At 43.6% G+C, this 23,771-nt stretch overlaps 1 protein-coding gene across 1 annotated transcript in view; it reads right to left on the reverse strand.

Annotated features, from left to right (window-relative positions):
- LOC126298352 (cytochrome P450 4c3-like) overlaps positions 1 to 23,771 on the reverse strand; it is a 163,571-nt gene that overhangs the window by 71,057 nt on the left and 68,743 nt on the right. Inside the window, exons 4-5 of the mRNA XM_049989648.1 lie at positions 18,959 to 19,144; positions 107 to 176 (exon numbers count right to left, since the gene is read on the reverse strand). Coding sequence (XP_049845605.1) covers positions 107 to 176; positions 18,959 to 19,144 — 256 coding nt within the window. The remainder of the gene's footprint in view (positions 1 to 106; positions 177 to 18,958; positions 19,145 to 23,771) is intronic.

Genomic DNA, 23,771 nt, shown 5'->3' on the forward strand with positions numbered 1-23,771 from the left:
GTTCTAGCATTACAGTTCCTGAAATGAAATAGTGTCCTGTAAATGAATGGAATAATGATTACTTTTCAAAGACTGGCATGTCAGATATTTTCTTGTCTTAACTCACCTTTTGACAGCTGCAACATATTCAGCCTCGCCTCCATTTTGTGCATTAACTGATGTTCCCATAGCAGTCTCTGTAAAAGAAGTTAAATGAGTACTACAGATTTCATATGCCATTTTTTTTCTTTTTAAAGTATAACGGAAAAGCAGGCTATGTAAACTATGTCAACTATGTCAACTTTAGTTCTTAAATGAATGGTACTTTCAGATCAGTATGAAGTATCTACTATTATCCACAATACTACAGATTTTTATACTTAATATATTTTCATAGCATAATTCTCCTAATACAGCCCATATTTCAATACATTTTTCGTCAAATGTAACTCGTTTGGTCCATGAAAAAAATAAAGGTAAGCAACAAAGACTAAAGATTATGGCAACATTTGTTATTATTTTTATTGGTATTGTTATTACACTGATTTTAGGTGCAAAATTTTATTGAGCTCATATGTAGTCACTATACAGATAAGAGGTCGCCATTAAAATTATGTTGCAGAGTAAATACAGGTTTGTCGCGGGTAATAAGAAAGTTATGAGTAACTTGTCACAGAAACCACTGAAGTCATGACACTATTATCAGAGTGGGCGTCATCAGACACCGCCATCTGCTTCTGGATGTTGTCAGCTGGCCCTTACAGCAATAGAGGGAGATGAAGTTAATAAAGTGCACCATTTTTTCACAGTTTTCTTCGAAGTGAAACAGGTGGCATAATTCCTGCCCATACGCTCACCTCCTGGCGCAATTTCCTGCACTCACAGTCCCGTCAAGCTTGCCTCAGAAGATCTGTCATTAAAGTGTCCACTACACCGACACCACCCCTGGACTACACATCTTCTACCAGCCATGGTCTCTTGCACCGCACAAACTCAAGATCACCTTGGCCAAGTTTATCAAGCTGCTTGCCACTGGCATGCTGCATCCTTTGAAGAACCTGTGGGTGCCCACACTTCAACTTCCCAAGAAGCAGCATGGCCCCTGGCGCCCATGCATTGATTACCGGAAGTTAGAGACCCATAGCACCCCTGACTGGTATTCGATGCCACTACTACACAGCTGCAACAACACACTGGCTGGGGTACAATTTTCAGCATAATTGACTCCACCAAGGCTGTCATACGGATTCCAGTCGCATCCAAGGATATCCAGAAGACCGCCATCATCGCGCCATTTTGTATCTAAGAGAGCATCTTCATGACCTTCCTCCTCCATAATGCTCTCCAAACATGGCAGCGTTTCTTGGACAGTGTTTGGCGAGGCTTGCCCTGCTGTGTCGCCTACATGAACCATGTCGACAATAACCAAAATATTTTTAACGCCTCCAGAACGCCGGCTTCATCATCGACACAGGAAATTGCACTCTTGGTGCCAGCGAGGTGGTATTCCTGGACCACATCATCTCCACCAGTTCACATCCCCTGCCCGACAAGGTGCAAGCCGTCCTCGAAATATCGCGACCAGAGACATTCAAGGATCTCTGCTGCTTCCTTGGCAAGCTAAACTTTTTCTGCCAACATCTGACGAATGCAGCTGCTATGCAGGAGCCACTCACCACTGCCCTTCATGCCATCAAAACAAAGAGCCACAAGTCAGTCCTGTGGACGCCACAAACGGAAAGCAGTTTCTCTGGTGCCTGTTGTGCCTTGGCGGATGCTACCTTGCTCACCCACCCTCTCCCCATCACCCCGTTAGCCATCAGTGTAAGCCACACAGCGATTAACGCTTTCCTGCAGCAACATCTCAGCGACACATGGCAGCTGCTCACCTTCTTCTCCAGCAACCTCTCTGCCATTCAGCAACCCTGGAGCACATACAACAGAGAGCTCATCATCGTCTATGAGGCAATCAAATACTTTCGGCTATTGGTGGAGGCTCATCATTTCACAGTCTTCACTGACCACAAGTCTGTCACGTTTGCCCTCACAAATATCTATGACTAGTGCTCCCCCCCCCCCTCAATTCCAGCAGTTGTCGTTCATCTCTGAATTTACTACAGGCATATGTCATGTCGCTGGAATTGACAACATTGTCACCAGCCGCCTCATCCGCACTTCCGCCATTGCATTTTCTTTGGATTACGACACACTGAGCACCGCCCAGGATCATGATCTGGAACTCCCCCAGCAACCGCTGGGTGCTGCTTCAACATATGTCGGCTCCCAGCTCAAACAGCAGTATCTCTTGTGATGTGTCCACCATTTCACCATGCCTATTCTGGCCCACTGCCTTCTGTAAGGTCACATTTGACCTGTTGCACAGCTTGACACACTCTGGCATGTGCATGTCAACTCCTCTGGTAATGCAACGTTTCCTATGGTCAGGTATTCAGAGGGACTGCAGGTCCTGGCTCCGCAACTGCCTCTCTTGTCAGTGCATGAAGGTCATCCACCACATACACGCACCCATCTCCACCTTCCCAGACGTCTGGCATCGCTTCACTGATGCTCACATGGATATAATTGGCTCACTACCTCCATACCATAGTGAACAGATTCACCCACCGGCCTCAGGCAACGCCGACACCCAATGTCACCGCTGCCATGGTAGCCACTGCTTCCGTCTTCTCATGATTTCCCATTTCTGCTGCCACCACCATATTACAATGGACTGCAGGTACCAATTTAAATCAGCCCTTTTTGGCACTGACAGGCCTTTTCAGTGCCGACCTGCATCTGACATCGAGCTACACCCTGCTGCCAATGGCATAGTGGAATGGCTCCACCATACCTTGAAGTCTGCTCTAGCCTGCCACAACAGCAGGTGGATCACTGCCCTGCTGCTAGTACTTCCAAGGCCCCACATCGCTCACATGATCCATTTGGGATATCAGCCTCTGACCTTGTTTATGGCATGCTGCTCGTCATGCTGAGTGACATCCTAGAGCCCACTGACATGTCCACAGACAACATCCAGCCTTAATTCATCGCCATCTTGCAGGACCATATGACCCACCTGCGGCCCACCCATCCCCAGTGCCGCGGAAAATGGTGGACATTGATTCATGGCGACCTCACCTGATGCACTCATGTTGTGCTGTGTATTGATGTTCACCAGCTCCCGCATTGTCTGCACTACTCCTGTCTCCACCAGATGCTGAAGCGGAACTCCAAGACATATCTGCAGCACCACTAAGAGCATTTCAATCAATAGGCTGAAGCCTACCTATATACTGCCAGATCTCACACCGCACAGTCCACCTACCATGTTCATCAGAACCATGCAGGTGCATGCCACAGTCAAAGCCAGTGCTGCTGATGAACTAGACCCACCAATGGGGCCAGCACCACTGCCACCAATACTGCTTCCGCCAAAATTGAGCCGAGAACCCTCTGCCACCGCCAGCAGCCAATTGCACCCCTAATGTCACATTGTCAACCCTTTCTGTCCCACAGCAGCATTAGTTCACATGGTGGCAATGCCATGTCCCAGACTTGCAACCACCCATCCTCACTGTGGAGACACCAACTGTGTATGCCCATAGCATATGGCATGTGTGTCTTCAACTCTCAAAATTGGTCAACCAGTCGTCAGCCCCTTCTTGTAGCCCCACAGCAATGCCACCATGACCCTTTCTCCTTCACCCTTGCTCAAACCATGCCCAGCGCCTCCTCAAACCTGTGTGCACAGCACAGGATACAGCACTAGGCTGAACAGGTCTGAGCTCTTCTGTCCCTCCTCCCCATACCACCACCTTACTCATCATTCGTGCTCACCATTGTCACTACACTGGAGCACACTGTCTGACAGCTGGCCGACACTACTGACAGCTGGCCGCCCCACTCACCTCACATGTGGCACTGCAATGTCTGGTGCTCGCTTCTGTTGCATGACTGGTATCTGAAGTGTCGTCACCACCAACTACTGCCTAACCACTGGACAACATCATTTAACTATTACCAGCTTTCATCATCGTCACCTCACCCATTATATGAGTTCCGCTCTCATGGCGAGGAGGAGAGGGTTTAGGGGGGGGGGGGGGGAGAATGTGTGGCGACCCTTAGCCACTCATCACCCCTAGCATCTGCACACATTCCTAGACTGCTATGGCCATCTGCTAACGCAGAAAATTTTTTTCTTTGCACACCAACTTCCGCCACAAGCTGTCATTTCTGCCAAGTGACTAGATACTATGGTCGCTGGCTACCAGTTTGAAGGAGGTAGCTTGGGATCTGGTGAAGCGACCGCTATCTTAGCTTCCCTCAGTTTGGCTCTTCTCCTTGTGCTGTCAGCATCAATTCAGTCAAACACCCAAGGCTCAACAGACATGCCACATGATAACATGTTTGAGATTGAGACACTCACCATCATGCTTAATGTTCCTCCTTTGCATGCAATCTCTACAGCTGCTATGGAACCCAGTGAGTAACTGAAAGTTTACGCTGCAAAACATCCCAAAAGCCAGCATAATGCGCCCACATGTGTACCATAAAAGTCTGCCCATCATCGTTGTCAATTCATGTGTGATAGCCATATAGACTTCGTTCTTGATCTTGCCACTGATATTTTTTCTGAGAGCTGATTGATCCTGCATCTCGTGTTGGTAGGAATTTCGTGTTGCACTGGTGGATACGCTGGATCAGGGTGGTAACTTTGCGCAGTGAATCCATTCATCTGTGAGTCTAATTCACTAATTCATGTTCCTTTTGTGTAGAAATTCGGTTTTAAATAAAAATGTCACTTTGTTCCAAGCACATGTGGAATAGTTCTTCATACAGCATCTATCGCGCCACACTATGCTACATTATATTCAGTTTTAGTGAATTAGGTAGGGAAAAATCCTCACAAGTTGATGCAAGGTACAAGAAGACAGTTCAAAACAGTGAATATTGCAGGTGTTTCATCTGCACGCTTTCCAGGTGCTCACAGATGGTTGTTTTGGGGAATCATGCAAAGTGTGGTCCAATGTTTGTTCTGTTGTTCCACAGTTGCATTGTTCATAGTCAATCATTCCCCACTTACATTGTGTTGCTTTGGTCACAGTATGACCAGTTCTGACATGGTTGAGGGAGCTCTGTATTTTCCTCAGTTGGTTCACTCATGAGGGTTTAAAGGTTGTATCTGATTTATTTAACCTCTTATGACAACGAAATGATGTCCAGTGATTTCTCCATTCTTTTCTTGGGGCAAAGTTTTGTGGGGTGATTTGGCCATTTTTGACCCAGACTGGTTTCTGGATTTTTGTCAGTCTCAAGTAAATTGTTCTCTGTTTCATGAACTGATCTGTGGATCTCTTGAGTTTTGTCCATTCATGTGGTATGCCTCGAGGTCACCAGAAATTTGATTATTGGTGTGAATTTAAGAGTCCCTGTCATGGTCCTCATTTTGTTGTTTAATTGGATATACATTTTACTGACATAGCTATTTCTATTCCATACAAGAGAACAGGATACCAGTATAGGATAATTGGGTGCTTGTGGTGTAGTTCTCAAGGTGTCAGCAGTAGATCCCCAGCTAGCACCAGCCAGTTTCTTAAACATACTATTTCCTGATTTTAGATTTTGTCATGTTAATTTCAGATGTTTTCTAAATGTCAGAGGCACACCCAAATATTCAGGTTGTCAACTATGCTGTAAGTTTTTGTTGTTGAAGATTACATTCAGTTCTTTTTTGGTTATTTGTAATGAGCTGACTTCTGGTTTATTAGGCTTCTGGCAAAGCCTTTGATTCTTGTAATATTGGTCAAGCTTTTGTAGATCACTACTAAGTATTTGTTCATCTTCTTTCAATATGTTGCTCTGAGTTGCTATTACTACATCATCAGCGTAGCTAAACTTTACAGGCTTAGTGGTGACTATATTGTTGGTGTACAAATTAAATAAAAGTGTGACCAAATCTGAGTCCTATGTGAAACTATTCTTTATGGAATGGGATTCACTTGTAGTTTACCCATTTGTAACTTTAAAACTGCAGTTTTTAAACAGCTTTTGCATTAGTGCTGTGATCTTGGAGCTTGAAAGGGTGTGATTTAGATTATACATTACTACATCCAACCACATGGTGTCATATGCTGTTGGGAAGTTAATAAATGCCACTAAGGTTTTCTTTTTCTTTTGAGGTGGTGGTTGTTGGGATGTTTAAGGGGGACTAAACAGCTAAGGTCATCAGTCCCCCTTTGAAATCCTGCTTCCATGTATGATGTTAATGTGAGAACTTACTCACAGCAGCTTTGGTTCGTATGAAATCCTACTTGGTGTATGTTGGTTATGGCATCAGTTGCTGTATATGTGTCATCAATAGTTCGTATCAACCAGCAACTTAATATCTGTGAACTGTAAGTGCTCTGTCGAGCATCCATCCTTACTTTAGTCAGTTCTTTGTTATACTTCATTTTGTATGGATGCTGTATCAAGTGTAAATATATACGAGCTATGACATATATGGGAATTAAGTTTTCTATATCCCGATTACCGATCCCATTCCCATAGTGGTGACCCCACAGTTCGTTCGTGTGTCTCGTCTTCCACGCCAGTGTTTATGCAACAGGTTATATGCACTAGACGATGACCATGCCAAACAATGCCTTGCTCGAAAATGTGGAAGCACAACTCTACTCACCGAGTTTCGTCGTTTCTTCACCAACGGCATATTCATTATTTACACACAGGAATTCGTGTTCTCAACCAACGCCGTGTGCTAACCTCATTAATTTTCAACGGTCGACTACTACACTGTTAGAGCAAATAATGGACTCTGGCTTGATGTCACCGGATTATGCCCGTCCAGCAGTGAAATGTGAACTGAAAAATATTTCGACATGTGTCTCTTCTAATCGAGTGTTTCAAGAACAACGTGATCTCCATTCGAACATGTGTTTGGCCACCCACCAGCATGCTACATCAGTTACTGTATGGCCGTGTGCTACGCCGCCATTACTACAAGCCACGCCGGATCTGTTCCACACAAGTGGTGTTCCAGTTGTGTCTAATTTACACGCACAATTCAGTGTTTTGCGTAACATGGACCCCTTACCTCGCCTCGGTGACCCAACCCACCACTTGTGCTATGGGCATGTTATGCATCAGATAGTTTCCACATGGGTGGCGTTCTCAACCCCCCAGCCCTCCCCCCCTCCGCCACACACCGTTGGGTGGCTTGCGGTGTATAAATGTAGATGTAGATTTTCAGGGGTCCCCATTTCCGGCCGCTCAGCCGCCTGCCGCTCCCACAGCACCACCTGTGTCTGCCTCGCCGGTAACTCACCCCGTTCCGGAAGCTGGTCATTTCCATTCAGCACTAATCACTCACGGTCCAGTTTCCGGGCCCCCCTCATGTGTCGTCCATCCGCCTGTTTCCACGATTCCGTCCGTGCCTGCCGCGCCGTGTTTTCATGACACACAGTCAACTATGCCAGCTGTCGCTACTACGGATTCGCTCGCCTGGTTTAAACCCGGGCATATCGCGCCGGCCCCTGACTGAACCTCAGTTGAGCCACTACCCTAGGAGACATTGAAGCCACCATTGTCACCCACTCCTGGAAGCCTGCCGAAGCTACCGCCCTTACACAAAGGCAACCCAGCATCGTGGTTCGCGCTCGCCGAGCATCTGTTAAGTTACATCGTGTGTCTGACGACAACTCAAAGGTTCTCTGCCTCATCACACACCTCCACGACCAGTCGGATTTGATTTGTGACCTGCTGCTTTCGCCGCCGCCTGCACCAAAATACGAATTGCAAAGAAGACTACAATGGAACGACTTGCCTGCTGGCCACAAGAATTTATAATGAAGATTCTCTACGAGGAGCACCTGGGGGAACACACCCCCTCACAACTCTGCCTGACACCACGCTACAAGCTGTGGGGTCTGCCTAACTACCTACCAATCTACAGATCTACACTAGTTCGAGTCCATCGGCTCTCGCCTATGCACTGCTGACCAGTTGTATTCGCTGTTGCGGCAACATCAGCTGGATCATTCCACACCATTCGTCGGCACAGCCGCCCCCACATACCGACCTTCAGCTGACAGAGGCAGGGCTTGCTCCACCGTCACCTCATCTACTTCTCCTGGCAGTGTCCGCTCACTCTCTCTGCTGTCCGAGCACTCTAGGATCGCCCACGCACCTTACGTACTGGTCTATTTACCGGAACATATCAACAAAGACAAGCTGCCCCCACTGTCACAGTCTCCACCTCCTCCTCACCCTTTCTGCTGATACCACAAAGTGTTCGGCGATGACGCCAAGAAGTGCAGGTTGCCATGCCAACACCCAAACGCCAACTACGCCTAGTTCTGCGGGGAACCTAACAGGTGTCCTCTTACATAACACACTGTTCACTCGTCCGCCAGGCCGAGTGGTCGTCTCTGTGACTGACATTGCATCTGGTCGACACTGGTGGTGATGTGTCGATCATACCTACTTTGATGGCTCCACCCACTCCTTCACAGATGAAGTCAGTTGTACGAGCTGTCAACATGTCAACATTACCTACATCAGACTCAATAAAGGTTACGGTGACTGCATCTCCTTCTCTACATTTTCCGTGGATGTTCTCCATTGCTGACATCGGTGAACTGATCCTTGGTATGGATTTTCTGTCTCATTATGAACTATCTCCAAACGCTGTACAGGGTTCAGTGCTCCACCATCCTACGAACACTCCCATACTGTGCACCTGCATCTACGTCCAACACTCTGCTTCCACCACAACATTGTGACCTGCTTTACTGACCTACTCTCAGAATACGACTCGGCGACACAACTCCGCCAGGGCAATGAGAAGCTGAAACAATGCATCATATCCACATATAGCGAGCTTGTTGCAGCTCGTACCTCACTTCTGCAACTGCAATCCATGGCGCCGCCACCTTAACAAGATTGCTCTGCCGAGCGTAGCTCGAACTCTCACCTGGTAAGTTGGTTCAAATGTCTCTGAGCACTATGGCACTTAACACCTGAGGTCACCAGTCCCCTAGAACTTAGAAGTACTTAAACCTAACTAACCTAAGGACATCACCCACATCCATGCCCGAGGCAGGATTCAAACCTGTGACCGCAGCGGTCGCTCTGTTCCAGACTGAGGCGCCTAGAACTGCTCAGCCACACTGGCCGGCTCACCAGGTTAGTCCACAAACTCAAACTTTACTTGCATGTGACGTTCCAACCCCCCCCCCCCCCCCCCCATCGCACTCGCCTCATCCAGTGCCGTGTGTTTCAAACAGTGGTGCTATTGACAGTTGCAAGCGCGTTTCGACCACACCCACCCCTCGGACAGCTATCGTGCATGTTTATAAGCATTCCCCCTCTCTCACTCACCGGCCACATGACCCAGCGGCCGTTATGGCCCCATGTGCGATGTCAGCGCTGCTCTCGCCGGGGACACTTGTCCAGTGCAGGGTTAACATTGGACAGTCGCTACCCGTTCCCTTCGCTTGGCGCTGCGGGCGCATCCTACCCCTGCACACAAGTGCACGCCACGCTCGCATAAGAGACATATGACATTCGTGCTGTCTTTCCCCACTCATGCTAACGGCTACACCTCGCCGTGCCCTACTCGTCCGAAGACTCAGAAACAGGACGTTAACCAATGTTATGTGCAGTTCTGTTTCTTCCGTCACTGATGGAATGACACACAATATAGTTACCACTGCCGTCCCTTCAATTAGGCGTAAGGTCCGACGCCTCCACCCTATCAAGTTGCGCGTGGCCCGGCAGCAGATTAATGAACTTTTGGCGGCAGGTGTTCTGCAACCTTCAGACAACAACTGGTTTTCACCAATCCACCTCGTCCCCAAACACGACGGACCTTTTCGCATGTGCGGCGATTACAGATGCACAATTAGCCAGTGCCGAACATTAATGACTTCACTCGTATGTTATCGGATGCCACAATATTCAGTGTTATTGACTGTAAACACGCCTACCACCAGATTCCCGTGGCGCCAGAAGACATTCCTAAGACGGCTATTATCACACCACTCAGTTTATTCCAATATCACTTCATGCCGTTCGGCCTAAAGAATGCGGCGCAAACGTGGCAACATTTCATTGACTCTATCTTGTGACAGTTCGAGTTTTGCTTTGCTTATCTGGACGACATAGTCGTTTTCAGCAGCTCAGCGGAGGAACATGAAAATCATCTGTCTATGGTCCTCCAAACCTTGAACTCCAACGGTGTCGAGGTCAACAAAGACAATTTTCAGTTGCCTCAGTCGTCAGTCTCCTTCCTAGGTTATACCGTCTTCGCTGACGAAATACAGCCTCTCAAATCTCGTGTGCAGGCTATCACGTCTCAGCCGCCCCCAGCTACTTACAAAGAGCTACGCCGTTAGCTCGGCACCATCAATTACTACTGTCGCCATCTGCCTTCCGCCTCCGCTGTTCAGGCACTCCTGATGGACGCGCTATCAGGCAAACAAACTTCCGGTATAAAACCCATCTCTTGGACTGCTCCGATGCTAGAGGCCTTCTTTTTTTATTTGTTATCTCATTTTGTTCGTTTTCGTTCGTTTCATATGCTCAGTGCGGACGTCGCAACACACCCGTTTCAGTTCGTTGTTGATCCATTAACTCAGTTTTTTTTTTTTTTTTTTGAGGGCAGCTAACCCTCTGACCGAACACGCTGAGTTACCGTGCCGGCATCCTTCAAGGCTCTGAAGACTTCTTTAGCTCACGCTGTGACACTCGCCTACCCCGACCCCTCGGCTGGGTTATTCATCACTACTGACGCCAGCGACATCGCGGTGGGGGCAGTGTTGCAACAACACAAGGGTGACATGATTTCTCCGGTTCTTTTCTTCTCCAAGAAACTATCTACAGCTCATGGAAAATATTCCAGATTCGATAGAAAGCTCCTGGCCGGACATGAGGCAATCAAACGTTTCCGCCTCGACGTCGAGAGACGTTCGTTTTTCGTCCTCACCTATCACAAACCGCTGGCAGAACAGTTCTGCAACCCATCTGAGAACCCACCCCCTCGACGTTACCGCCACTTTGACCTGGTTTCTCAATTCACAATGCACGTCCGTTACATCAAGGGTGCAGATAACGTCGCTGCTGATTTCTTGCTGTTTCCCACATCGTTGATCTTTCCGATCTGGCCCCCCTTCAAGCTTCTGACGAAGATTCTCAGGCCCTCCTAGGAGACCCACAAACATCACTTGTTTTCACGAAGGCTAAATTTCCTGGTGTTTCCGACGAGGTATGTGTGATTCTTCGACCGGCACCTTACGCCCTTTGCTCCCACCTGAGCTGCGTCGACAGGTTTTCGATGCCGTGCATAACCTAACTCACCTGGGCGTTCGAGCCCCCACATGTCTCGTGTCAGAATGTTTTGTTTGGAAGAATATCAAACGGGGCTGTCAAACCTAGGCACGCAGCTGCATCGCTTGCCAGCACAACAAGATCACCCCCCCCCCCCCCCCCCCCCCCCCGCCTCTGAGCACGTTCGACATTCCCGCAGGACGATTGTGTCATGTACATATTGATCTGATTGGGACATTTCCTCCTTCGAGACCATTTGTCTCGCTGTGTCAAGGCGGTCCCCTAACATTACTGCCGACAGTACGAATCCTCTCTTTTCACCATCATCTGCAATATCTGCGGTATTAAAAAAATACACACTACCACCTATCACCCACAAAGCAATGGGTTGGTGGAGAGATGGCACCAAACCCTCAAGACGGCCCTTCGCTGCCCTGATTGTCTCTGGTTGGAAGCTCTCCCGTGGGTGCTACTTGGTGTATGCTCGACCTATAAACCTGATCTACAGGGGACTATATCCGAATTTGCTTTCGATTTGTTTTTGCCGAGAATCCGGTCCTGCCGGGGGAAGTTATTGTACCCAGGTTAGCGAGGATCTACCCCCACCGCCCCGCTAGATTTCATTACCCGGATGCGCACGCATTTTCAACAAACACGTTTGCACCCGCCCATCAGTCACTCACCGCCTGAGACTTATGTTCCCACCACACTCTACGACTGACTGCTCTGACGTCATGCTGCGTGATGACGCGGTTAGGCAGCCTCTTCAACCTCCTTATCTTGTCCCCTACAAGGTTCTGTGACGGGGGGACATGACTTCTGATATCATGATTAAAGACCGCACACAGACAGTTTCTCTGCATCCCCTGAAACTGGCTTTCATCTACCCTGATGGTCTCGCACCGGCGCAGTAGGACTCTGCAGACGATCCATCCTTGATCAAGAATGAAGATGTGATCATATCAACATCACCGCACACCTCTTCCACTGAAAATTGTTCACCACTGTTCGCTGGTTTCCCGACCTCTCCCCCTGTTTCACTCTGTGCAATTTTCGCTCCCTCACCTCCAACATTGAAGACACACACACGTCCTGTAGCGTGCTGCCGCACTGAGGGAACGACATTTCTATAGTGCTCATTCTTTTGACAGATACTGAGGTCCCGCCATCAGACGATCCCTTACACATCAACATTGCACACAACCTCACACTCCCGAGCGAGTGTGACCGAGCATCTCTACGTGCTTTGATTTCTACGGACGGCTCAATCCACTTAAGGGCCACATGTGCGTCCACCACGCCGTCGACTGCCCCACCCGCTTACTCCTGAGCTGGCCGCCCTCTCATCTGGCCATGGTGGCTGACTGACTATGAAGTGGACCTACCTCTCGCCGCTCCGCCAGCACAACCCACATCGTTCGAGATGGAAGTACCTGTGGTGCACTTGCCTACGCGCATGATTTCTATTGACGTCGACGCCTCACGCCCTCACCCTTGGACATCTCTAGTACTCCATGCTGCGGGAGGGGTGGAGGGGGCAAGGAGGGGGGGGGGCAGGGGGCAGGGGCTGTGTGGCCTCGATAGTTTGTATTGATCAGAAATGTAATATATGTGAACTCTAAGTCCTCTGTCAAGCCTCCATCTTAACTTTACTTTGGTCAGTTCTTTGTGATAGTTCATTTTGTACGGGCACAGTATCAAGTGTAAATATATACGAGCTACAACATATATAGAATTAAGTTTTCTATATCCCAGTTACTGATCCCATATAATATATATATTCTGTAATACAGAATGTTTCCAGCATCATGTTACAGATACTTGGTAGTGTGATTAGCCGATAGTTCATTAGGTCTTCTTTAGGTTTTCCTGACTTGAAATAGCTATAGTTTTGCTGGGAGGAGCACACCACAGAACTGCTGAAGTGTCTTGACAAATCTGTTTGCAATGCGAATTTTGTCAGACATAGGGAATATAAAAATGAAAAAGCTGGCATACTATGCTTACTTTCATTCCATAATGTCATATGGGATTATTTTTTGGGGTAATTCATCAAGCCAAGCTAAATTTTTCTGGGCACAAAAACGTGCAGTAAGAGTTATATGTGGTGTGAACTCAAGAACATCCTGCAGAAGCCTGTTTAGGGAACCAGGGATACTAACTACTGCTTCTCAATATATTTATTCCTTAATGAAATTTGTCATTAAAAATATATCACTTTTTCAAACCAACAGCTCAATTCATGGAATCAATACTAGAAGTAAGAATAATCTTCACAAGGATTTAAAGTCACTTAGTCTTGTACAAAAAGGTGTGTATTATTCTGGAACACACATTTTCAATAACTTGCCAGCAGCCATAAAAAGCTTAACAACCAATGAAATTCAGTTTAAGAGAAGCCTAAAGGATTTATCGGTGGCCAACTCCTCCTACTCCATTGATGAATTTCTCAGTAAAACCAACTGATTTGTGTGTGTATATATAAAAAATACTTGGGAGTGACTGTGTTTTTACACAAAGCAGAATGATCATATAAACAATCTGATCAAAAGTACCTGGATGCCTATTAGTTGACATCAATATGAGGTATACCTAGACTTCAGCTAAAGGACAGATTGAACTCTGCTGGGGACACTTTGAATGGAGCCTGTGGAGGAATGGCAGCGCATTTTTCCTCAAGAGCCAAAACTGGAGAAGGTAGTGAAGCTGGAACCTGGGGTTTGGAGTGAAATTGATGTTCTAACTCATCCCAGATATGTTCCATTATGTTCAGTCCTAGAACATTTCAAGAATATATTTTTCATGGATCATTGCCTCACATATGCTGTTTTAGGACATAGTCATCGCCTCTCAACTGCAGGCAGTACACTATGCTGTAAAATGTTGGAAGTTTGTGGTAAGATCTTATGGGACCAAACTGCTCAGGTCATCGGTCCCTAAGTTCAGACCACACAGCTGTAAAATGTCTTCATATTATTTTTATGTAGTATTTTATATGTATAAAAAGGGGACCACACCCTAAACATTCAAAAAATCCACATAATATAACACCACCTCCTCAGTACATCAGTGCTGGCAATATTCATGACAGCAGGTTCTGTTCACTGGGAATTTGTCAAACCCAAACTCTTCCTTTGGATTGACACTGGATTTAGCATGATTCATCACTCCAAATCACTTGTTTCTAGCTATCAACTATCCAATGGCATCACTCTTTATACCACATAATGTGTTTCTTAGCACTGACTAGATAAACGTGTGGCTTATGTGGAGCTGCTCAACCATTGTACTGCATTTTCTTTAACTCTGTACACCCAGTCACTGTACTAGCTGGACTGCTGGTAACACCTTGGAAGTCATGAGTGATTCCTTCTGCTGGTTCATGCAATTTTTTACAACCACCCTGTCTGATTAGATTAGATTTGATTTACTTTCATTCCAATTGATCTGTAGTGAGGAGGTCCTCCAGGATGTGGAACATGTCACAAAAACAACAATACATGACAAGTACATGACAATACTAAAACAAATAAGTTAATGTACCATTCCACAGGTCCCAAGTGGAATGATCATCATTTTTTAATGAACACTATATGAAAGTCATTTTACCGATACTAATGCACTGAATTTAAAATAAAAAAGTTTATTTATTTATTTATAAGGTAATAGACATGTAATACCACTACTATAATACTTATTTACAATGAACACATTACTGCACTGAAATGGTGCAGAAGTTAGATTGTACTTACACACACACACACACACACACACACACACACACACACACACACACATATATATATATATATATATATATATATATATATATATATATATATATATATATATATATATATATATATATATATATATATATTCCATTATGTTCAGTCCTAGTACATTTCAAGAATATATTTTCCATGGATCATTGCCTCACAGATGCTGTTTTAGGACATAGTCATCACCTCTCAACTGCAGGCAGTACACTATGCTTCCTCATGACAATATTTGGCTGACTATTTATAAAAGTACCCAATGCCATATTCGTATGCCATTTAACTCCTGACAATGATGACAGAGGAAGTCATTGAAAGCATGTGTGTGCAAAAAAAATCTGATGCAGAAAGAAAACTGAGAAATATTTATCCATCTCATTTCCATGGCCATGATGAATTATGTAAATTGCAACAAAATTTTGTGTACTATTGTATGGCAAAATCTGTTTCCATTACACAAAGGTTCTGCAGAGCAATGGATTCCTTGTAAGAAAATAATGGCTTAGGAAAACTATGATCAGTCTACACTCCTGGAAATGGAAAAAAGAACACATTGACACCGGTGTGTCAGACCCACCATACTTGCTCTGGACACTGCGAGAGGGCTGTACAAGCAATGATCACACGCACGGCACAGCGGACACACCAGGAACCAAGGTGTTGGCCGTCGAATGGCGCTAGCTGCGCAGCATTTGTGCACCGCCGCCGTCAGTGTCAGCCAGTTTGCCGTGGCATACGGAGCCCCATCGCAGTCTTTAACACTGGTAGCATGCCGCGACAGCGTGGACATGAACCGTATGTGCAGTTGACGGACTTTGAGTGAGGGCGTATAGTGGGCATGCGGGAGGCCGGGTGGACGTACCGCCGAATTGCTCAATACGTGGGGCGTGAAGTCTCCACAGTACATCGATGTTGTCGCCAGTGGTCGGCGGAAGGTGCACGTGCCCGTCGACCTGGGACCGGACCACAGCGACGCACGGATGCACGCAAAGACCGTAGAATCCTACGCAGTGCCGTAGGGGACCGCACCGCCACTTCCCAGCAAATTAGGGACACTGTTGCTCCTGGGGTATTGGGGAGGACCATTCGCAGCCGTCTCCATGAAGCTGGGCTACGGTCCCGCACACTGTTAGGTTGTCTTCCGCTCACACCCCAACATCGTGCAGCCCGCCTCCAGTGGTGTCGCGACAGGCGTGAATGGAGGGACGAATGGAGACGTGTCGTCTTCAGCGATGAGAGTCGTTTCTGCCTTGGTGCCAATGATGGTCGTATGCGTGTTTGGCGCCGTGCTGGTGAGCGCCACAATCAGGACTGCATATGACCGAGGCACACAGAGCCAACACCCGGCATCATGGTGTGGGGAGCGATCTGCTACACTGGCCGTACACCTCTGGTGATCGTCGAGAGGACACTGAATATTGCACGGTACATCCAAACCGTCATCGAACCCATCATTCTACCACTCCTAGACCGGCAAGGGAACTTGCTGTTCCAACAGGACAATGCACATCCGCATGCATCCCGTGCCACCCAACGTGCTCTACAAGGTGTAAGTCAACTACCCTGGCCAGCAAGATCTCCGGATCTGTCCCCCATTGAGCATGTTTGGGACTGGATGAAGCGTCGTCTCACGCGGTCTGCACGTCCAGCACGAACGCTGCTCCAACTGAGGGGCCAGGTGGAAATGGCATGGCAAGCCATTCCACAGGACTACATCCAGCATCTCTACGATCGTCTCCATGGGAGAATAGCAGCCTGCATTGCTGCGAAAGGTGGATATACACTGTACTAGTGCAGACATTGTACATGCTCTGTTGCCTGTGTCTATGTGCCTGTGGTTCTGTCAGTGTGATCATGTGATGTATCTGACCCCAGGAATGTGTCAATAAAGTTTCCCCTTCTGGGACAATGAATTCACAGTGTTCTTATTTCAATTTCCAGGAGTGTATATCAGTATGTCCTGAGTGGCCTATTAACCCAGCTGTTCATATGTTTAAGTAAAATGTATAATTGCATGGTCTCATTTGTGAAGTTATTCACAAATAATATTGAGTAAACATTAAAGATGTTATTTTAGAATTTTCACCATGAGAATCATCCAACATGAGCACTGGTAATACTTGTGGACATAAAAAAATATTTTATGAAATGTAATATTTTGTTGGATTTCTCTTTTGCACATAATATGAATGGAGGTTCATGAAAAGATACAGCTTGCTTAACAACAAATACATATTAAAGTTTTATGCAAGATTTTAGCATTTCAGAGAAGTAGTATCATAATCCACACATATTTCTGGACACAAATTCTGTGTGTGTAAATACATGAGACAACTCACTGACTGCACTAGAATAAAACAAATAGTAACTCTAATTTTAGCCATAAACTGAAGATATAGCTGTAAGATGTGATGGTATGTACTGAGGCACAAAATTAATACTGAAGTTCCTGACTTACTGGTGAGAATATTTCTCAAACATTACTGTAAACTATTGAAATATTGTCATAAATTCTGTGCCTGAGAGGGAAAGGGGCATAAATCTAATTTCAGCAGTTTAACCTTAAGACCATGTTTATAATACCCACACACTACTTCATTTGTGGAAGAAGAGTAGTAGTTCTGCTCAAGGATGTACCCAGCAAGTGGCAACAGACGGCAATAGTCCAGCCCCCTCCCCTCCACCAAAAAAAATCTTCAAAACCCAAACTCACATCTTGCCCCACAACACAAACATACATATCATTTTATTATCTGTTTAGGTCAGCCAGAACTTGTAATGGATACTGGCTAGTAGTGCATACACCCAGAGCAACTTTGTATGCACCCCGAGCAACTTGATTGTGTGCTTTCAAAACTATTTCATCACTTGCATCACAAAGATCCTCCATTCCATCTCAGATCCTGGATACACTATTGATTCTGCACCGACCTGTGGCTGATTAAGGATTTGTTAAGAGGCTGCATATTCTTTTAAGATAGCTTAAATTGTCAATGGGCTGCAGCTGATCTACCAGCCTTCTTGACAATTGATGCAGTATGTCAGTGTTACAAATATGTTCTTAAACATAAAATGCTGAAATTGAATTTATGCTCCTTTATCTCTCAAATATAGAGTTTCAAGTAAAATTTGAAAACTGAAGTTAAATATAGCACATTAATTTTGTGATCCAAAGTAACTATTTAATTTGGGCACAAGTATCACAAGCAGACAATGACAAAACATGGAAATGTTATAACCAAATGCAAAGAGCACATGAATTAACAGAATGAACATATAAGAAAAATAAAACTTGGTAAAACATTGAATAATGGCAAGCAGATAATATTAAGTCAGTGACAATGGGTGGCTATAATCCTACAGCTTACATTCACAGTCCTTCATGTTTCTCACATAATAATCTATTGTGAAAGTTGTCCATTACATTTCTTTGTACAGCAGACAATGTGAGTCAGTTATACCAGTCCAGTTCAAAATATTATGTATTATCTGTTAGTTCTCATTGACCTCTATTTAGCTCCTATTTTTTAATTACAGGTCAAAAACTTTGAAAGATTTTATTTTGCACAAAACAATATGCTTCAGCAGAGTTTTAATAATTTAAAATACAATGAAACTGAGCAACAAGTGATCAAGAAGTTATCATTACCCATGAGTAAATAGGTTTTCAAAATACTGAAAAAAATTGAAAATGTAAGTCAACTTTAACTTGTATTATTCTTAAAAACCAGGTTCACCAAGAGTAATTTTGGTGAAACTGGCTTTTAAGAACAATATAAAAATCTGGGTCTCCTCATGGGTTGACAACATGTATATCAACTTTAGTTTCTCAAAATGTGACATGTCAGTAATCTGAATATCAGTTGTAAACTCACCACATATAATATCCAGTGTGCAGGTTGTCATGTATTTGAAAATATTCACTGTTGAACCTGGAGTATTTTCAGATAATTTATTCACCAGTATTCTACTGTTTTTATTGAATACATGTACATAATCTTCCAAAATTTTGAAATGAAATGCTGGTGTCAGTAACTTCCGTCTTTCATGCCATTTGGTACCTGTAATAAAAATTTCTCATAATCAGTATTAAACATTCATTCTAAGTTGTCTTTGGTTTACTCATACTGTACTGAATACTGATACCTATGGAATAGATAAGTTTAATTTTTATTGCATATTTTCTTTGTCTTCTACTCATAATCTTGAAATAAATATTTCAACACTGTTTGATGCTATCACTGCATGCAAATAGAACCCCAGTATTGCAAACTAATTGAGAGTGTGGTCTGTTTGGAAACAAAAATGTTCAGCTTATCCAAAGAAAATATACTGTACATATACAAATACAGCTGCTGTATTGGATTACCAGCCACAACACAACATAGTTCGCCATTGTGAGAAACTAGCAAAGTTGCGATGTGAGGAAGTGACAATGTTGCAAATGCAATGCATAACACTTAACAACAATACAACTATGTATCTGACTGCTGCAGGAGTGTTCAGAGGAGTTAAAGCACAGTTTGTTTGGCTGCTCTTAATAAATACCATACATACAGTACAATGAGTAAATTAGGTTGACTTATACAGTACTGTGTTCATGCTTTTTATGCATAAATTAGGTCAATACTGTACATATAAAGCAGATGCTATAGTGTGTAGTACAATGTGAAGCAAATGAAAACATAGCTCTTGTACATTAAAGGAAAAACTGAAGGTGCTTAAGTGGCTTGGCACTAGGGGAAGTGCTACAAAATTAGCTATTGAATTTGGTGCTGGGAAAGCCACTATCAGTGACTGCAAAATAATTGAAGAAAAATTGAAAGCTTCTGCAACACAGCTAGTGAAAAAACTTTGAAGCAATGCCACAACTCCGCCATGTCACTGTATGACAGAACTGATGAAGCGACTTTCTTGTGGTTTAGTCAAGAAAGGCATTGCAGCTGAATAAATGTATGAATGGTGATCTAACATTTACTGCTACCTGTATTGGTTATATCATTGGAAAAAGAGACATGGGATATGACAATTAATGATAAGTGAACAAAAATTATAAGCCAGTGTTGCCACCACAGATGCATTCTTAGATGAATTTCCAGTCTTAGTGTTGTCAGAAAACTACTCACCACAGCTAGTGTATAGTGCTGACAAAACTGGACTGAACTGCAAAGTATCCCCAACAACAATTCTTGCTTTGAAAGAAAATTCATCTGCACCAGGTTTTAAAATGAATAAACAACGCTTTACTCTTTTAGTCTGTAGCAATGCTGTGCCAAAAAACAAATTACTGCTCATAGTAATTAGAAAGTCTGCAATACCACATGCCATAAAAGACATGAATATGAACACTCTCCCTGTTTATTATGAAAATCAAAGTAAAGATTCAATGACCAGTGCTCTGTTTAATGAGTGCTTTGAGGAACAATTTGTTTCCTCTGTTAGAAGATTCAAACACAAAATTGTTTGCCACCTCAAGCTCTACTTGTGACTGACAATGTTCTGTCACAGGCTTCAGAAATGAAGCTAGTCCATGGACACATGAACACTGTTCCCTACACCCCATGAAATGCCACTTCTATCTTGTAACCAATGGATCAAAGTGTGTTACGAAATCTAAAGAGGAAAAACAGAAAAAAAGGTTCGACGATTTCTGATTGAAAGAGAGTACTGTCTCATCAGAGAGAAAATGAAAAACATAACAATAAAGGATGTGGCTAGCTGAGGCTAGAGACAATTTGAGCAAAAATTTTATACAAACATTGCCTAAGAAACTGTCATCAAGTCTCACATTTAAAGAAACCCCATACATTCGGACATCATAGAATAATGATATCCTTCAGCTTGCTCCAGAAATCCCAGGGTGCAAAGATGCAGGGGAAAATTGTCTTCAAAGAAGTATATCAGTCAGTGACAACGGTCATCAAGAAATCGGTGGTGAAGACATTGTCTCTATAATCCAAAATCTACCTGATGAGAAATCTGAAGATGTATATAGTGGAAGGAGAAGAAACTCCTAAACCTATTGCCTCACATTCTAACTCTGCAGATGCCCTTGTATGGGCATTACGTTACATAGAACAGCACACTGTGGCCACACCAACTGACATGATGTTCATTTAATGCAGGAACAATATCACTTTTTTTGTGGCAAAACTCTGTTACTGATTTCTCAAGTTCCTCTAAGTGAATATTTGAGTACTGCTTCTCAAACATGTGATACAGTACTGTAGTTACCAGTGCAATAAATGGTTCATCATTCCAATAAATTTTGTTTCAAGAATGAGTTGTTCAGTCCTAAAGTGTAATGAAATCCTTTCTTTGCTTACAAATCAGGTTTATATTTATTTTTTCGTGTGTGTGTGTGTGTGTGTGTGTGTGTGTGTGTGTGTGTGATATATATATATAAAATGGCCACACCTCATGGTGAGGCTCACTGCCACCAAACACCTGGTTCCAAATACTTCTGAAAAACTACCAAGAACTTATTGAAACCATGCCATAAAGAATAGCAACTGTGTTGTATTCCAAAGGTGAACCAATATGCCATTAGCCAGGTGGTCATAATGTTTTGACTCATTAGTGTAAATATTCAAAAGATATGGTTATGTATCTTAAAGTAATTACTTAAAAAAACAGTGAATACATTAGCTATGTATAACATACATTAAAGTCAACTGATGCTTACAGAAAAATTTACACATTGAGATGTGTGGCCAGTACATGGGGAAGAAAGAATCTTTATTTGAGGTCTCCACACTAATCTAAAGTCAATTCTCAGAACTATAACTTAACTTGATTCCTGAATTAGATGTTTATCCCACTATGCCTTATGCTATTTGGGAAGTGCAGAACTCCTCTTTGTGCAAAAATATTCATCAAATGATTTTTCCAGTATCATTCTCTTTCCATCTAATTGTGAGGTTTTATATGGCATGATCCATAATTTCTTTTACTGTCTCAATGGAATAAGTGGTCAAATACAAGGAAAGATCACTAGTGAATTGTAACATTTTTCAACATCTTGTGTATATACTATGTACAGGCAGGGACTCAATATGGCTCCCTGAGGGAGGCCATTGTCAACTATCTGGGGCCTGATAGCATTCCCACTATACTTAACATACATTCTTCTTCAGATGAAGATTTAATTCCAAGGATTAGTTTTAGTGATAATCTGATTGAAAGAAGGTTTCTTTCCAGTACTGTAATTTTCACATTGTCATAAGCTCCATCTATACCACAGAATATCACAATCCTAAAACATTTATTCATGATGGTTCATTAAATTTCAGTTGTCCAAATTCCCTTTGTTGTCAAGAGCACTCTTTCCAAATTGAATCTCATTTTCTCCATCCACCATTCTAATCTGATTTTAAGCATTCTTATAAGCAGCTTTTATAAACTTGAAGATAGTGCTATCAGTCTATAAGAGAACAGGTTAAGAGTTTCTTTGTTTGCTTTAAGAATACAAACTGCAATTTGTGTTGCTCATTCTTGAGGCAATTCATTGCACAAAAACAGTGTGGCTCAGATGGTAAGTTTCATATCCTGCTATAATGTATTTCATTGATGCTTGATGCTGTGTGGGGTGAATTTTGTAAAGCATTAATCAGATCTGTTCATGTTCTGTTTCATTCTTGTAAAAGCAAACATCTTTATTGCATGTTGAAGCTGGTGAAATTCTGTCCAAAAATGACTCTAACCAAGGCATCCATTTTTTTTATAGAGTTTGTATTTGATTTGCCACTTCTAAAATATGTGAGCTTTTGCCAGACCTCTATTATACTGCTATCTTTTCATATTGACTCACAGTATTGAATCCAACTTTCCCTCTTCCATAACTGCAAAACTTTTTTTTGTTGCTTCCGTTTGTTTGTACTACCAAAAAGAATTCTAACATTGGTATCTTTCTATATTGCAGTAGAGCTAACCTTGACTTTGCTATGGCCCTGGAGCAGTCTCTGTTTCACTAGACAAATGCTGGTTGTTTGTTCTTGTTTATTAAGTGATAGATACCTCCATTAGCTGTTCATTTAGTTAGCGAGACAAACTTTCCATACCCATCAATTCCCTTGGGAATACTGAATTTTTTTTAATTTGTTGCATTATGATTTCTTGATCAATTTCCTAGTTTTCTTTTCTAGCATTCCATCTAGCAGTGGGCTTGTATATTGATAGTGATTATATTCACCCAAATCTTCATAAGCATAGGATAATGATGCAATCTTAGAGAGTCCTCCAGTACTTGTCACCTAGCCATTACTGTAATGCAAGGGGAGAATAGTGTTAGGTCTAATGTAGATTTTTTTCTCCCAGGAGCTATAACCATTGTTGGTCTGCCATCACTCATAACAGTCAGAAATTTATTATCCAATAATGCGAGGATGGATTCATACATTCAGTGCCAACTAGTATTGTGAGTATTACAGTCTGCACATAATGTATACCGTGGTCCTATTTTTAAAAGAAATATTTCACTGAAACTTGTTTGAATAAATGTTCACTGATACTAAAGATATTGACTAATTCAGTCCTGGTAGTCACTGCTTGGAATATAAAGTTAAGGCTTTTGGGTGGTGTATTACATTGTCTCTGATCAGAATTGCTACTTCTCCTCCTCCTCCACCATATCAAGCAGCTCCGTATGTAGTACAGCCTGTGACTAAAAATTGTTTATTCAACTGGATC

This window comes from Schistocerca gregaria, chromosome X (assembly GCF_023897955.1).
Source record: "Schistocerca gregaria isolate iqSchGreg1 chromosome X, iqSchGreg1.2, whole genome shotgun sequence".
NCBI classification, from domain to species: domain Eukaryota; kingdom Metazoa; phylum Arthropoda; class Insecta; order Orthoptera; family Acrididae; genus Schistocerca; species Schistocerca gregaria.